The sequence below is a fragment of the Chelmon rostratus genome, chromosome 9, assembly GCF_017976325.1.
Source record: "Chelmon rostratus isolate fCheRos1 chromosome 9, fCheRos1.pri, whole genome shotgun sequence".
NCBI classification, from domain to species: Eukaryota; Metazoa; Chordata; class Actinopteri; order Chaetodontiformes; family Chaetodontidae; genus Chelmon; species Chelmon rostratus.
The window spans coordinates 8,306,364-8,320,557 of record NC_055666.1 but is presented as its reverse complement, the minus strand read 5'-3'; the positions used below and the strand labels follow the sequence as shown (position 1 = coordinate 8,320,557).

Genomic DNA, 14,194 nt, shown 5'->3' with positions numbered 1-14,194 from the left:
TGAAATGGAGATGAATGAATGAATGAGTGAATGGTGAATTTTTGAAAAGAGCTATTTTAAATCAAAATCTTTACAATGTAACAAAAATGAACCCCAATAAAACTTTGAAGTTTTCATGATTTTTCAAATGATTTCACAAAGATGGTTTATCTATATCAGTCTACAGTTTATTCATCTGATTATTTCTTTCATAATTACTTACGTTTCTAATAACGTTGAACGCTCCATACTGTAAAGGAAGCACCACGTTAATAGTAACGTTTGCTAGTGTCAGTATGAATGCTGAAATGATTAGACTGTCTATTGACTAACCAGTTAGTCAATAGACAACACTTTTGCTATTTAATATATTGTCATCAAGGTCACATCAGGAAACGCAATTAATAACATTAATAAGTAATAGCGTTAGTTATGTCGGAACAGCCTCAGTAGGAAAAGCACAGTTGTCCCTCATAACATTTACAACGTCTCTGTTCTATTTAATTGTCCCAGTAAGTCGTGACAGTGAGCCAGCATGAACAATACCAGAGGCCTGAAAGTGAAGCAGCTAACTGGATTTCAGCCATCATTAATTTGATTATTTACACCTGTGTGTTTCACACTGCGACATGCCAAAATGCCTTCTGTGAAAAGGCCCATTGTGCATATGTCTAATAAACTATTGGAACGCAGGAAGGGAACTCATCGTTAATGTTACACCTGTGCTTTTTCTGTTATAAACGCTTCCAGCACAGAAGAGCCTCTGACTCTACATTATGTCAGTGCATTCAGACCTCGGTTCTGTGTTTTGTTAACCAGTTGTGTTTGTGTTCCAGGTGGTTTTGGGGATCCAGTGTGAGCTGCGGAGACAGCTGAGGAGTTTCATCTCTCTGGAGAGGTTACCTCTGGTCTCAGAGCCCGTCGGCTCAACCTGCCACAGGCCGACGCGCCCTCCTCCGTTCGGCTCCCGACCCTCTCTTCTCGGCCCCAGCATCCGGTTTGCCGTCTCACACGGCCGCGTCAGCGCCGAAGTCATCGGCGTGGCCAGCGAAGACAGCCGCCGCGTGGCGGCCATTTTAAACGGCGCCGTCCACCTGAGCGGGCTGAGCTTCACGGTGCACGGCTGCGACACCCATCACTTCCTCCAGTCCCGGCCGATCGAGGAAGACCTCGCCCTGGGCTTAGGAGTCGGGGGGCGTGTCCTAGAGAACGGGGTGAACGTGAGCGTGTCTCAGATGAGCGCCATGGTGAACGGCAGGACTCGACGATTCGCTGATATCACTCTTCAGCAGGGGGCGCTGTGCCTGTGCGTGCGCTACGGCGGGAACGAGGAGGAGGAGCGGGCGCGTGTGAGGGAGGAGGCGAGGAAGAGAGCGGTGGAGGGGGCGTGGGAGAAGGAGAGGAAGAGGGTGGATTTAGGGGACGCGGGGAGCAGGGCGTGGAGCGAGGCGGAGAAGCAGCAGCTGCTGTCCGGAGGACTTGTTCAGGGTTACGACGGCTACTACTCCCTTCCTATAGAGCAGCAGCCGGAGCTCTCCGACTGCCCCTCCAACATCCACTTTATGACACTGAGCGAGGTGGGGGGCAGGTAACAGAGACACACGAGCAGCCCCCCACCCCACCAAAGACTGCCTGTTTCTACTCTACTCTGATTTGTTCTACTGTTTCTATACTGTATGAAAAAAAAGAAGACGACGACAGAAGAAGAACAAGAAGAGAGATTGGGGGAAAAAATGATTTCCAAATGCCTTTAATTGTGACAAAATGATGGTATTTTATTATTATCGTCCAGTTTCTCCGATTTCTAACAGTGGCACAAGCAGTGTGGTTTGGCTGTGGCTTTGCTTTTTGTATCCCGACTGGCCTGGGACTGACCGACCGACTGACCGACTCGCTGACCGACCAGCTGACCGACCGAACGACGGACTGACTGTCTGTCATTTGCTGTTTCAACACTGTTCATCTTTTTGGACTCTGTTCAAATCCACTGAACCGTAGAGGTGAAGACTCTAGGATTGCCAGTGAATGATCCTCTTCATGACTCAAATCAAGAGCTCTCCGGTTGCCATTTGAGTTCCTACATGGTTTACCTCGGATATACTATCGTTTACATATTGTGTAAGAGAGGCCTTGTCGACTCTGACACTCCCCTTTAGAGAAGGAAGCCTCTCCCGGTTTCCTGCCTCTGGTGTGCTCCAACAGTAGTTTGTATGAGTGTGTATACTAAATCAAGAATGTACATAGCCAGTGCTTTCACACTGAAAAAAGTGCTCAACTGGAAATTCTGTTGTTCATAAGTAAGTGTCAGTATTGTTAATCAATAGAAAAACAGTTACATTTTTGCAAAGAATTATACATGGCTATAGTAAATATTCTCGCTGATAAATCTGACTTTATTGGGTTACAATGCTGATTAAAGTTATTATGTGTGAATTACCAGATTGCTCCCTGGGATTTCGTAGGCATTGTTGCTTGTTATTTCTCTCTGCGTCTGCGCTCTCTCTGGCGTCCTCTCTGTCTCTGTGCCTTCCCTCCACACATTTGTTGTGCACTCTTTGTTCTTGTCTCTGGGAGTTTGTAACTTTCAAATCTGTGCTGTCATTATCACCCATCATTATGGCTCAAACTGAGATATGCATGAGAAACCTGCGTCTGTCAGAAGAAGAAGAAGAAGGAGGAAGAGAGAGCGAGAGAGAGGGAAAAAAGAGAGCACAGAAGAAGGGAAAAAGAAATGTGACAGCTGAGGCTCAGTGAGTGGGTGGTGAGTGCAGAAGGGGCAGGACCTGGAGTTGGCTGTGCTGTTCTCTACAGCTTGTCTCCTCTCATTAAGAAATGCCAATCAGACTACATGTGAACCACTTCCAAGCCTCTCTCCCCCCAAAAAGAAGTTGAAAAAGAAAGTAAAGAAGTTTGTTTTTCTTTCTTTTTTTCTTTTTTTTAATCTAGCTACCACTAATCCACCTCCCCGTCCGTCTGCCTATCCCCCACTCGCCTCCCTCCCATCGTCACTCCGCCATCTGCCCACCATTAATTGTTTGTGTTTCTCTCCTGGGCTGCGGATGACAGAGCCACACAATGCATATGTTCTGACTGCGAGCAGGTGATATACGTTCCCGACTAGCACTCTGCTGATCGGCTGCGATGCACCTTCCCTTCTAAACCATATGCTCCGCGAGATACTGTCCAACCTCATCTCAGCGGTGAAAAGATGGAGGGTCCGGTTGCTAGGAGACCGCTGCGCTGAAGAATTGTCTGGGCTGAATGGATGCTCTCTCTCTCGCTCTCTCTCTTTCTCCCTCCCGCTCTCATTTTTTTTCATGCGGAGCCAGTAATCAATCAATCAATCAGATGAATGACAGATTTTCCCCCACTCTATAGCAGTCAGCATTCTCTCCATGGAAATCAGCACTTCAGTATGTCAAACTGAATTTTTTGTTCCGCAGTATATGTGAGACGGAGGCTGGGTGTGTGTGTGTGTGTGTATGCGTGACCTCATTTAAAAGAGTTTATTTCAACCACTGTCGTTTATTTCCTTTGCCATTCACACAACCAAATTGCATTAAGAAAACAAAGCACATTTGTTGTCAACTTATGTATGCAGTAATGGATATTAATGTTTGAGCAGTTGAATATTTTACATCACATCCCTGAAAGTTATGAGGCACTTTGCCACATCTACACATACTGGCTGGAAACTGAGATCTGAGTCAGCGCTACAACCCAAATGACTTGGATTTAACAAACAAGAGCTGATTTATTGGAGCAAAATGACAGGTGCTTCACACGCAGTGTGCAAAATGTAACAGTGGGCGGCATTTTTGTTCATAATTACGTCAACGTTGAGTTTAGGGTTTGCCCCTAACCGGGGGTTTGCCGCACCTCCGTCTTGTTCCTGTGTTTTTGTCTCTTAGCAGGAGGCTGTGGCCGCTGCTGGAGGTGCGGGCTGCTGTGTGTCGGTGACAGGCCGTCGCCGGTCGTCTGTGCCTCCGTGTAGGTCTGTGCCCGGCTCTGAGCGGTGACAGGGTAGAGCAGAGGCATGGCAATTCCTTGCCCGGGCTTCTGGAAAGCTGCTATCAAGTTCTTGATTTGCCGGAAATATCGTTTCTGCACACCAGGAGTGGTCTGAAACACAAGGGGGTGGGAAAAAAAGGCAGAGGAGAATTCAGCTTCTTCATCTCCACATCAAACCCCACGGGAAATGAAGAGGACGGGACAGCACTGGCTTGAGATGAGCTCTCGTACATTCACCTCATAAAAGGCATCAGACATGCTAAAAGTAGAGGCAGAAACACAGGTGCATTGTGCAAAGGGATGAGCTGGGAGTCATGTGGGTTATATTTTTATATATGTGGTCCACTGATCCACACTGAGCTTTTATTTAAGAAAATAAAAGGACAGCAATGAATAAGATGATGAAACAGCTGTGGAAGGATGGAAAATATACTCAAGGGCTTTTAAAGCTAAATTAGTAAAATTCTGGTTGCTGCGTCCTCTGGAAGCATTCACTCCCCTGGGCTTTTTCAGATTTTGTTAGTCAACAAAAAAAAGCATTTATTTTAGGATTTATGTGTGACATGGAAGCTGTTCAAAGTGCACCATTATCTCAACAGCTTCACCCGTGACTGAACGAAACAGAAAAGATCATTTCTTTAGAAATGATCTGTGGCTTTAAACAAAATAAGTTGTTGCGAATTCATCATCTGCTGCGACAAAGGTTTTATGGGACTAATTTAGCACTTTTCTTCCGGCTTTAGCGAAATCCAACTTTATCAAGGATCTTTCAGGGAGTCTGGCGTTACTTCTAATTTTTAATCAATTTTCTTCGCCCACAGCTGCAGCAGTGTATCATTTAATATCTCTAAATCACGATGCATTAAACCTCTCGCAGTAGTATAATTTTGTCAAGTAAGGACTATTTTAAAAGCAGCATTATTTGTTTCCATTCCGTGCAATCAATCATGCTGTGAGAAATGGTGAAAATCTTCTTTGAATGCATTTTGAACTCATTTAATCAAAGGCGGAGAGACGCGAGCCACTTCGGATGTTTCTGTCTCCAGCCACAAGTGTCACCTCTGTTCCCCAGAATATTTCATTAAAGTGATTGATATTGCACATGAATAATGCAAACTGTTATTGAGCTTGTAGTGAAATTCGTGTAATTCAAGTCTACTCCCCCCTATCTGTCCGCTTGATGCTGTCGGTGAAAATGAGTGAGGGTAAAATGTAGTTACAACAGCATGTAGCTTAGTTGTCAGAGAGAGACACGGCCTTCAGATGTCTCTATACATTCAAATCTCTGGGTGTTTGCCAACCCTCACACCTCAATTACATATCCCATCAGAAGCTCTGTCAAATGCAATTCTATGTTTCCCATCTCTGGAGTATATGCTCATGCTGTGGCATCTTACATTTTAGTGACTATCTCACAGGGTGTTATTGGTAAAGGAAAAAGGAATGCACCCATTCCTCGGCACTGTCACTCCTGGAAAAAAACATGTTTGCCTCGGAAGCCTGCCGAATTAACGGCGACCAAAGCGAGGCGGACGTGCAGCTGTGGCGCTGGTTCTGTTGAGTTTTAGGGTGCGGAAAGAGTCGACACAGGATGAGAGCAAGAGAAATAAGAATAAATGTCTCACTTCTGCAGCCCATGAACCTGCGTCATCCTTGTGCAGTCTGTAAGTGTAGACGAATCCGTGGCTCCTGCACACACACAGAAACAACTTTGACCCCGGGTTCGCCTTACAGCTTAATAAAATAAATGTTTGCTCACACTGTTGCCATTACCGCTTCTGCGGGACTCACTTTTCACACTCAATAACGGGCCACCGCATTTTTCACTTAACACTCACTTGGTATGTTTATGCCCTGGTGTGTTTATTTTCTTAATGCGAGGAGATCAATCATCTCTATCATAGCAGAAAATAGGGTTATGTGTTGATGCGATTACAGAAGACTGACAGAGGCAGGACAGAGAGAGATCCTGCACAGTCTGGGTTTATACTCACAGCACACACAGGCAGTAGACGCCCGGCACAGAGTCACTGTTGCGCACTAGGTAGCACCCGTCCCGCCCGTCCTGGCCCAGCCGCCTCTCCCCCTCTTCTTTGCCGATGGGTCCGTGGTAGACAGGCAGGTTTTCCATCACGGCTCCTCTCCACACCTGTGTTTTGTTCTGCTCCTGAGTGCCAGCGCTCCTCTTTCTCTTTCTTTTGACTGCAGGCGAGCTTTTTGGTGTTCGCTGTGAATGCTCTAGACTGGGAACGCAGCTGAGGCAGCTGTCCAGCCTCTCATCTGATGGTCGGTTCTTGCCGTTTCAAATGTTTGTTCTGAGGCCTGAGCTCTGGCACGCCAGCTCTCTGACTTCCCGCTTTTCACCTGCACTGATAGCAGCTCTCTCTAACCTCTAACATTTAAGCCTCGGCGCTCAGCCTTCCTCCTGTCACTGCGAGGCACATGCATGTGCACACGCACACGTACAATGTGGGTTTGTGTATCTCTCAGGAAATGATTGTATTTTTCAACAGGAAATAACTTCAAAGATTCTAACTGAATATTTCCACAACAATAGAAAGCACAAGAGAGGGATAAAAAAAAGCAATATCACCCTTTTCGAAGAGGAAAACGTACATTGTTCTTATGTGGTGACTTTCCAGCTGTATTATCTGGAGGCCTCGCTTTGTTTTCTTCTGAACAGAAGTTTGCTTATATTGTCTGTTTCCACCACAGTTTCCATGAATTATGATGCACGGTTTACTGCACAAAAATCAGCAGTGGAAGACGCATTCATATGCTTTACTTACAGCAAGTAAAAGTACCAAAACAATCATGTATAATACTCTACTACAAGTAACAGTCCTGCATTCAAAATAACTATTTTGCTTGAATAAAAGTAGAGAAATATTATCAGCAAAATGGAAAGTATCCAAAGTAAAATGACTCATTCTGCAGATAAATGTCATGTCTGACATGATTAAATTGTTAATACTGATGCATCAGTGTGTCAGCAGCACTTTACTCCTGCAGCTGGTTGAGGTTGAGCTGCTTTTACCTTCTTGTATACAGTTAGTTTAGTTTTTACAAAAAACGTTTTTTCCTCCTCTCAAATTTTATATTATTTTATATTAAAAATTTAAAGATTTAAATTAAACATTTTTAATGGAAGTGCAAACAAATCATGACAGCAGGCCCCAGCTGGGCTCTGTTTTTTTTTTTTTGTTTTTTTTTTGTTTTTTGTAAGGGGGTCACAAAGTCCAAAAGGTTTGGGACACACTGGTTTAATTTCTATGATTTCTACATTTATAATATGTATTTATGTTCAATCTTAATTTGAAAAGTAAGAGTCACTGCACTACATCTGCCAAATAAATGTAGCGGAGTAAAAAGTACAGCACTTAAAATGTAAATGTGCTAAGTTACTTTCCAGAGCTGGAAAATTTGGATAAAATATCCGCATTGCTTCTAATGTGTGTCCTTAAACACAAAACACAACATAAAGGGAATAAAAAGACTCTTTTGCATTGAGGTGTATGTTAGATTAAGATGTCGGAGGGAGACATATTGTGGCAGGCAAGCGAAGCATCTGTGCCCTTCTGAGTTCTCGGTACTTCTCAGCTCACATTCTCTCCTCACACTTCAACACTGTAGCTATCACCACGGACTGCACAGTATTTGCACGTCACTCAGCCGCGCCGCTGATCTGCCTTCCATTAAACGCGTGCCGAGGACGCTCACACCTGCTCCGCTCATGAAGCTGTGTGTGTGTGAACATACTGTGGAGCTGCAGCAGACTCATCCTGCAATCTGTCCTGTCAGTGGGAAAGTTCTGTTGTGTCAAATTAAGAAACCTGTGATTACAGTGTTTGCAGCAGCGTAACGCCGTTCACGTTTTACCAAGCGGAGGGCACAGCGTCTGGTGAGTGAGGCTCGTCGGCCATGTCTGTTACCCTTGGTTTTGATGCTCTTCATTCACACCATGGTCACGACAACATGGAGTCCTTCAGACTGCCAGGTGCTCCTGCAGAGGGCCCTTCAGAAAGGCCGACCTTTTGATTGTCCCACTCAGTATGTTTTTCGAGCTGGCAGCTCTCTGTAATGCAGAATTTGTTGAGGATTTCTGTTTTTATACATTCAGAGCTGTCGCCTACACGAGTCATCAGTCTGTGTCAGAGCCATCTTTCCCTCGGCTCAGAAAGATCATGAGCGCTGGGACTTTGGGGCTCTGTCTGGATAAGCAGCCGCCGGCATCCGAGTCACTGCTTCTGCAGCCCTTTAGCGCCATCCAGTGGCAAGCTCTGAAAGATTAATGAGGGACGATTTACTGCAAGTAGCCTGAAGTGAGAAGCCTTTACAAGAAGTTTTCCTTCCTTTCGGGTGCCATGTTCATCTGTGACACTCAGGCTATTTTGGTTATAAATCTAAAATGGATAAAAAGCAGAAACACTTCACCACATAGGAACAAAAGCGTTTTCACTCAACCTTCTTCTATAAGGTGATATAATAATCTCACAGCCTTCACCAGTGCTCAGATAAATTACGTCATACTCCATTGGCTCTCAGCCCACAGACGCACAAGCCAGGGTCAATGCAGAATGCAGCAGATCTATACTGGACACAAATAGCAGGCCGAGATACATCATTGATTAGTTAGCTGCTCCCTCGACCAACACAACTGGCTGGACTGGAATGCATCATAAGGACATTAGTATGAGATTATGATATCTGGCCTTGATATGTACTGAATCCATGAGAGGCGTTCTGAGAGGGGAGAAAAAGGGGGGAAACGGAGCGTCCATCTGCCAGGCCGAGAGTAATCCCAGCGCTCTCGTTCCCAGGTGGGGGAAAGCTCTCTGCCACAGCTGTTGGAGGGCAGACTAAGATTTGGAAAAGGGAAGTAAAAAATTGCAAATGGAATCAGTTTCACAAAATCTGCGCATGTGTGGACTAAATTAACCCGACAAACTCTCCTTTTTGGTATAATTACATCAATCACAGAAGCAGAATTTTTAGGGAAGTATTCACTTTATTTCTCATGAAGTCGAAAAATGCAGTTATTTTTATTTCCCTAAACTGCCTTTACAGAATAATACAATACAAATGATACATAATGTTACGTGGCTACACATGTAATATGTTGCTCCTAAAGAGAACAGTAAAATAGCATCACCCTTATACATCTGTACTCCATTAATGTTTTGGCCTGTTCTGTTCTGTGCAGTCAAAACGCAGCAGCTACACATTCAGAGTGGAGTCCAGAGCAGAATATAACTCTCTGACATTTGCCTTACCATACAAAATATTATTATGCCACAGAAATGTATAATTGCAAAAAAACATCATAGTTTGCAAATCTATAAAACAGTACTAAAAAGCTTATCTTCAAATGAAAACTAGCTGGTGAGTTAGCCACAGTTAGCCTCTGCTAAAGCTACATTTACCTGCTCGCTCGAACCTGTTTCATGTCATAGAAAAATTCATCCTACAACATCTTTAATAAATGTATGTTCCCATAGGCTGTAAATGACACAGAAGCTAAATCCAACTGTGATGATGAAACAAAAACAGCAGCTGAGCTAGTTCTGCTCAAACGCTACTAGCCTAGCTTAGCGTAGTAGCCTGTGGCTGCCACCCCAGCCTCCCTTCAGTTTTAGAGGCTTTTCACTGCACTCTTAAAGCTACAAGAACTGGTCGATGATGAACTTTTATGGCCTCTTGGCAGCAGCTGAAACAGGAGCAAGGCTGTCAAGCATGTAAGTCTAATATTTACTGCCTTTCAGCCCTGTTTTTGGTCTCCACCAACTCCCGAGGGAACTATGTGGCTCTTTAGCTGCAGTTGTTCACCGGCTAGCCGCTAACTGTGCCTGTCTGCTGTTTGCTGCTGAGCAGCTAGTGTACAGAGGGTTTTTAGAGCTTTTTGGCTGGAAATAGCTGCCTCCTGCACCATTTAAGGCATTACATTTATAATTTATCGATTCGCTCCACCAGCTTCAATCCTTTAAACCCTTTTTTCCTCAGCTTCATCTTTTCTTTAGCTACTTTTTTTCTGTCTTTGTAGGGCGGCGTGGAGCGCTGCTGGAATTGAGTCAGTCAGTTATAGTAACAGCTCCGTCTCACACATTCATGCTTATTGCAGTTCAGCAGTCACTTGACGTATCACTCTTTGGGGTGTGAACACGGAGGAGGGAGAGGAAAGAGGGGGGGCGGTTAAGCAGGGCCAGAGGGGTCCACAACCGCCAGGTCTTTCAGGTCACTGAGTTTCCGAGAGAAGGAGCTCAGCCTGGTGCTGAAGGAGCCCCTCTTCTGGCTGTGCTCCTCCCCACGGGCCTTCAAACGAGCACAGACGCCCTTGCAGAGGCCCCCGAGACGGCCCCGGAAATGGTTTCCGATGAAGCAGTAGAGCACGGGGTTGATGGCCGAGTTGGAGAAGCCCAGGCAGAGGGTGAGGGGGGTGAGGTTCTGGATGGTCCAGTTCACCCAGCAGCTGTTCAGCCAGCCCTTGCTATTCAGCACGTCCAAGAAGGTCACACAGTGGAAGGGGAACCAGCACAGGAAGAAGGCCATGACCACGGCAGCTACCGTCCACAGCACCCGCTCCAGCCCCCTGCCCTCAAGGTTTCTGCTGGCGCCGTGGCTGGGGCTCACGCACGGGGTTGGAGGTCTCTCCGGTTTACTGCAGCTCTCCTGGGATTTAAAGGATGGCACGCTGGAGGGATGCGAAGGATTCTGCATTCTTACCAGCCCCGTATCAGCCATCAGATGTCTGCCGATAGCATAGTAGCAACAAGAGATGACAAGCAGCGGCAGCAGGAAGGCCAGGACAATCTTCATCCAGGCCAAGGTTATGTACCAGGTATGATCAGGATAGAGAATAACGCAGCCCTCCACGCCCAGCGCCTCCAGGTGGTACGTGTCCCTCAGATAGAAGGTAGGCGCTGAGCAAGAGCACGCCAGGAGCCACACCAGGACGCACGTGAGCCGGGCGCGCCTGGTGTTACGAGCGCTCTGGGAGCGGAGAGGACGCACGATGGCCAGGTAGCGGTCCACGCTCATGCTCGTGATGAAGAAGATCGACGCATAGAGGTTGAGGTTGAGGAGTGCGCCGCAGACTTTGCAGGCGACCCAGCCAAAGGGCCAGCTGTAGCCCTGGGAGTAGTAGACGGCCCACAGCGGGAGAGACAGCAGGAACAGCAGGTCCGACACACACAGGTTCAGCATGAAAGTGTTGGCGACAGTTCTCCTTGAGGACCTGGCGTGTGCCAGCACGCACACCGCCAGGGCGTTGCCTACGGTGCCCAGCACACAGATAACGCTGTAGATGGCGGGGATGACCGCGGTCATGGGCACGGGAGGCCAGTCTGTGCAGTCCAGAGAGGCGTTCCGATAGGCCTCCGTTGTTGAATAGGGGGCGGCGGTGGAGTTGAAAAGGGAGAGGCCATTTGGGAATGCCATAATGGAACTGGACGTACCGTTGCGTCACACAATTTGACTTCCCTCCTTTAAGTTTTCCAAGGTCAGCTGGAAATAAAACAAAACAGGAGAGCTTTTACAATTCAGCCGCCTTTTAGGGACCAAAAAAAAAAAGGCTTTCCCTGCGCAGCAATCTTTAGCTGGCTCCAGTGTTTATTAGCTGTCCTGCCTGATAACTAATCACAGCAAAAATACATTACACCATTCTTGAATTTGGGCAGTAATGAAATACGTATGAAGGCGTTGTAATAATGTGGCTGCTTAATGGATCCCTCAGAAAATCTATTTTGTTCTAATGAGTGAAATCCTTTTCTGAAACATTCATGATGTAGATTTTAGAATAGTTTCACAGGAGTCTTAAAAGTTACTGAAACTGATCCCATTACAGTCCTGCGTGCCGAGAGAATGCATTATCGATAAAATATTTATTTTAAAAAGGTAAATACGCTAAAACAGAGATCATCAATCAACAAAGACTTGCTATATGAGTTGTACCTATTCAAAGAGTTCATCTTACCTTCAGTGGTCGAGCGTCTGGTCCAAGCAGTCAAGCAGTCTTCAGTGCTTCTTTTGGCTAATGTCCATGCCTTAACGATTGCTCCTCGACCCCTCTAAGAGAAATGTGCACAGCCGAGCACCGCGGACCATGTCATGCCTCTGTGTCTGTGGGTGGAGAAAACAGACTCTGAGAAACCAGATGAGTTGGTCTTATAGCCCCCAAGAGCCTCCTGACGATTGCACAACAGGGAAGTTGGTTCCACGTCACACCTCCATCATGATCGAAGGGCTGGACTGTACCTGGACACCAGCCAGCCTGCAGGGAGGGAGAGAGAGAGAGAGAGAGAGACTTGCTCTCTCTGTTTTTCATTCAATCCCCCCTTTTTTCCTCCCTCCAAGAGTTTCTACCAGAAAAGGCCAAAAGTAAGAAAATCAAGTCGAGATGTGTGTTAGAGAAATAGCTGAGTCTCCAGCGACTGCAGACACGCAGCCACGTGTCATACCTGAGCATAATGAACAGGACACCAGGGTGTTTGAGGTGTCAAACTTTTAAAGCCCTAACTGTCCCCGCCGGGGGGCCTCTGACCCCGCCAGCGGAGGCTGTGTGTTAATTAGCAGAGCCTCACACTTTGTGTCACATTCATCCTGCCAGCGGTCAGATAAGCCATGGGAAATATTTACTCTGCCTCAGCGGAAGTCAAGCCAGCCACTGGGGCAGGGGGAGGAGGGGGAGGCGCGGCGTGGAAGACGAATGAGGAGGAGGACGAGCAGATACTGCGGGGAGGGAACGAGGAGATGAGAAGGAGAGCTGGAGAGGAAGAGGGGAGAAAGCGGAGATTCCCTCCAGTGGTTTTTCATTAAAGTCTCTGGTGAAAGTTAATGAGGGATGTGCACAAAGCTCGGAGACTGATTTCATCACAGCGCCTTTGATCAGCGGCGTGAGCATGCAGCTCTCCCTGTGTGTGCGCGCTCATGTGTGCGCCAATGCTTGTGCGACTGGATGTGTTTAATCACGGCCTGACATGCGTGCGTCCACGCAGGCGTGCTCGCCTCTGTTTACATGCGTGTTCACGCGTGTGCGCGGTGCGCACTCTGCTCCATTGAGTATCTATCAGGATGTGACATGTTCTAATAGCCGTGGGAAAGCCGACGGTGAGGATGACTGATGAAGGCGAGGAGGAGAGCAGCAGATTTTGAAGGCCGCAAATGAAGAGCTCCGTACCTTCATGCAGGATACGGGACAATTAGGAAAATTAATGGTTTAAAATGGGATGGTTGGCTTTCCGAAATGGAAAATTGCTAATGCTCTGCTCTTCCACTGGCATGCTGGGTATGCGCAGTTGTTCACAGACACACACACACACACACACACAAACATGCTCAGAGAAGCCAAGGGCCCTTAGTCATGACATGCAGTAACTAAAAACAGAAATTTATGGTGTCGTGCTGGCCAACACAAACACAAGATGACAGAACAAAAACAGACCTGTCTCTGCCTCCCCGCAGTTTCTCTGTAATCCACCGCTGCAGAGTAACTAAGTATGAGACCATTTTCTGCTCCATTATGGCTCCACGCCACCAGATCTCAGAGGGAAACGGTCTACTTTTTCTTCTCCACTAGATTTATCTGACAGCTACAGTTATATCTCGCACCTCTCCGTTCGACACACAAAATGAGTTTATAAAACGCGATGCAGTGTTTGAAGATGAAACTGTCCAGCAGGATCCACCTCCAGCAGCCGCAACATTGAAATCCTGCTTGCATGTGCATGCATCAGGAACAGCAGCTCACACATTTCATCTGCAAGGTGACTGTTTTTATTTTAAACACATTCAACGCACTTTGGCCATTTTATACTTTATACGTTGAGCTCTGCTGGCAGCAACGTCGAGCTGTCGTTTCACCGCTTTTGCACCATAATCGGATCAAAATTTGAATTTGTCCAACACTTGAATTAACGACCAAAGGCTTGGAAAAATTCCAGCCTCAGCAGCATGTTAGCATTGTCGGCGTGAGCCCGCCAGCACGCTGCTGCTGGATTACGGGCCGAGCTTGGCTGTAGACTCTTCAGTGCAGGACTTTTGGGTTTTTACATACGTTCACTCACGTAAAGGAGCTGACTACCACTTTTCTTCTTTCTTCCTTTCACTTGTTTTTATCTCAGAATACCTCCCGTCTGCCAAACTTTGACCCTTGTCAACATCTGGAGGGGCAATCTCACTTCATCCTATCTTCAGACAGTCCACTGAATCA

The 14,194-nt window shown here is 46.6% G+C and overlaps 3 protein-coding genes across 3 annotated transcripts in view; 1 reads left to right on the top strand and 2 right to left on the bottom strand.

Annotated features, from left to right (window-relative positions):
* Positions 1 to 2,364, top strand: part of tenm1 (teneurin transmembrane protein 1) — a 166,022-nt gene extending 163,658 nt beyond the window's left edge. Inside the window, exon 38 of the mRNA XM_041943515.1 lies at positions 816 to 2,364. Within this exon, the coding sequence (XP_041799449.1) occupies positions 816 to 1,571 (756 nt within the window). The 3' untranslated portion in view covers positions 1,572 to 2,364. The remainder of the gene's footprint in view (positions 1 to 815) is intronic.
* A 1,130-nt stretch (positions 2,365 to 3,494) lies between these two features.
* On the bottom strand, positions 3,495 to 6,427 carry LOC121611635 (SH2 domain-containing protein 1A-like). The gene is made up of 3 exons (XM_041944274.1): positions 5,985 to 6,427; positions 5,616 to 5,679; positions 3,495 to 4,101 (listed from the first exon to the last, which is right to left on the bottom strand). The coding sequence occupies exons 1-3, from the start codon at positions 6,119 to 6,121 to the stop codon at positions 3,838 to 3,840; spliced, it is 465 nt and encodes a 154-aa protein (XP_041800208.1). The 5' UTR covers positions 6,122 to 6,427; the 3' UTR covers positions 3,495 to 3,837.
* A 2,593-nt stretch (positions 6,428 to 9,020) lies between these two features.
* Positions 9,021 to 12,335, bottom strand: LOC121611733 (type-2 angiotensin II receptor-like). The gene is made up of 2 exons (XM_041944410.1): positions 11,960 to 12,335; positions 9,021 to 11,490 (listed from the first exon to the last, which is right to left on the bottom strand). Exon 2 carries the CDS (start codon positions 11,422 to 11,424, stop codon positions 10,180 to 10,182), a length of 1,245 nt encoding a protein of 414 aa, XP_041800344.1. The 5' UTR covers positions 11,425 to 11,490; positions 11,960 to 12,335; the 3' UTR covers positions 9,021 to 10,179.
* Positions 12,336 to 14,194: the final 1,859 nt, after the last annotated feature.

Excerpts from the sequence above, each read along its gene's own strand:
- LOC121611733 (XM_041944410.1), bottom strand. The coding sequence starts at position 11,424 with ATGGCATTCCCAAATGGCCTCTCCCTTTTCAACTCCACCGCCGCCCCC.
- LOC121611635 (XM_041944274.1), bottom strand. The coding sequence starts at position 6,121 with ATGGAAAACCTGCCTGTCTACCACGGACCCATCGGCAAAGAAGAGGGG. Across the intron at positions 5,680-5,984 it reads GTCTACTGCCTGTGTGTGCT|GAGCCACGGATTCGTCTACA; the intron begins GTGAGTATAAAC and ends GTGTGTGTGCAG. Across the intron at positions 4,102-5,615 it reads CAGGTTCATGGGCTGCAGAA|ACCACTCCTGGTGTGCAGAA; the intron begins GTGAGACATTTA and ends CTTGTGTTTCAG.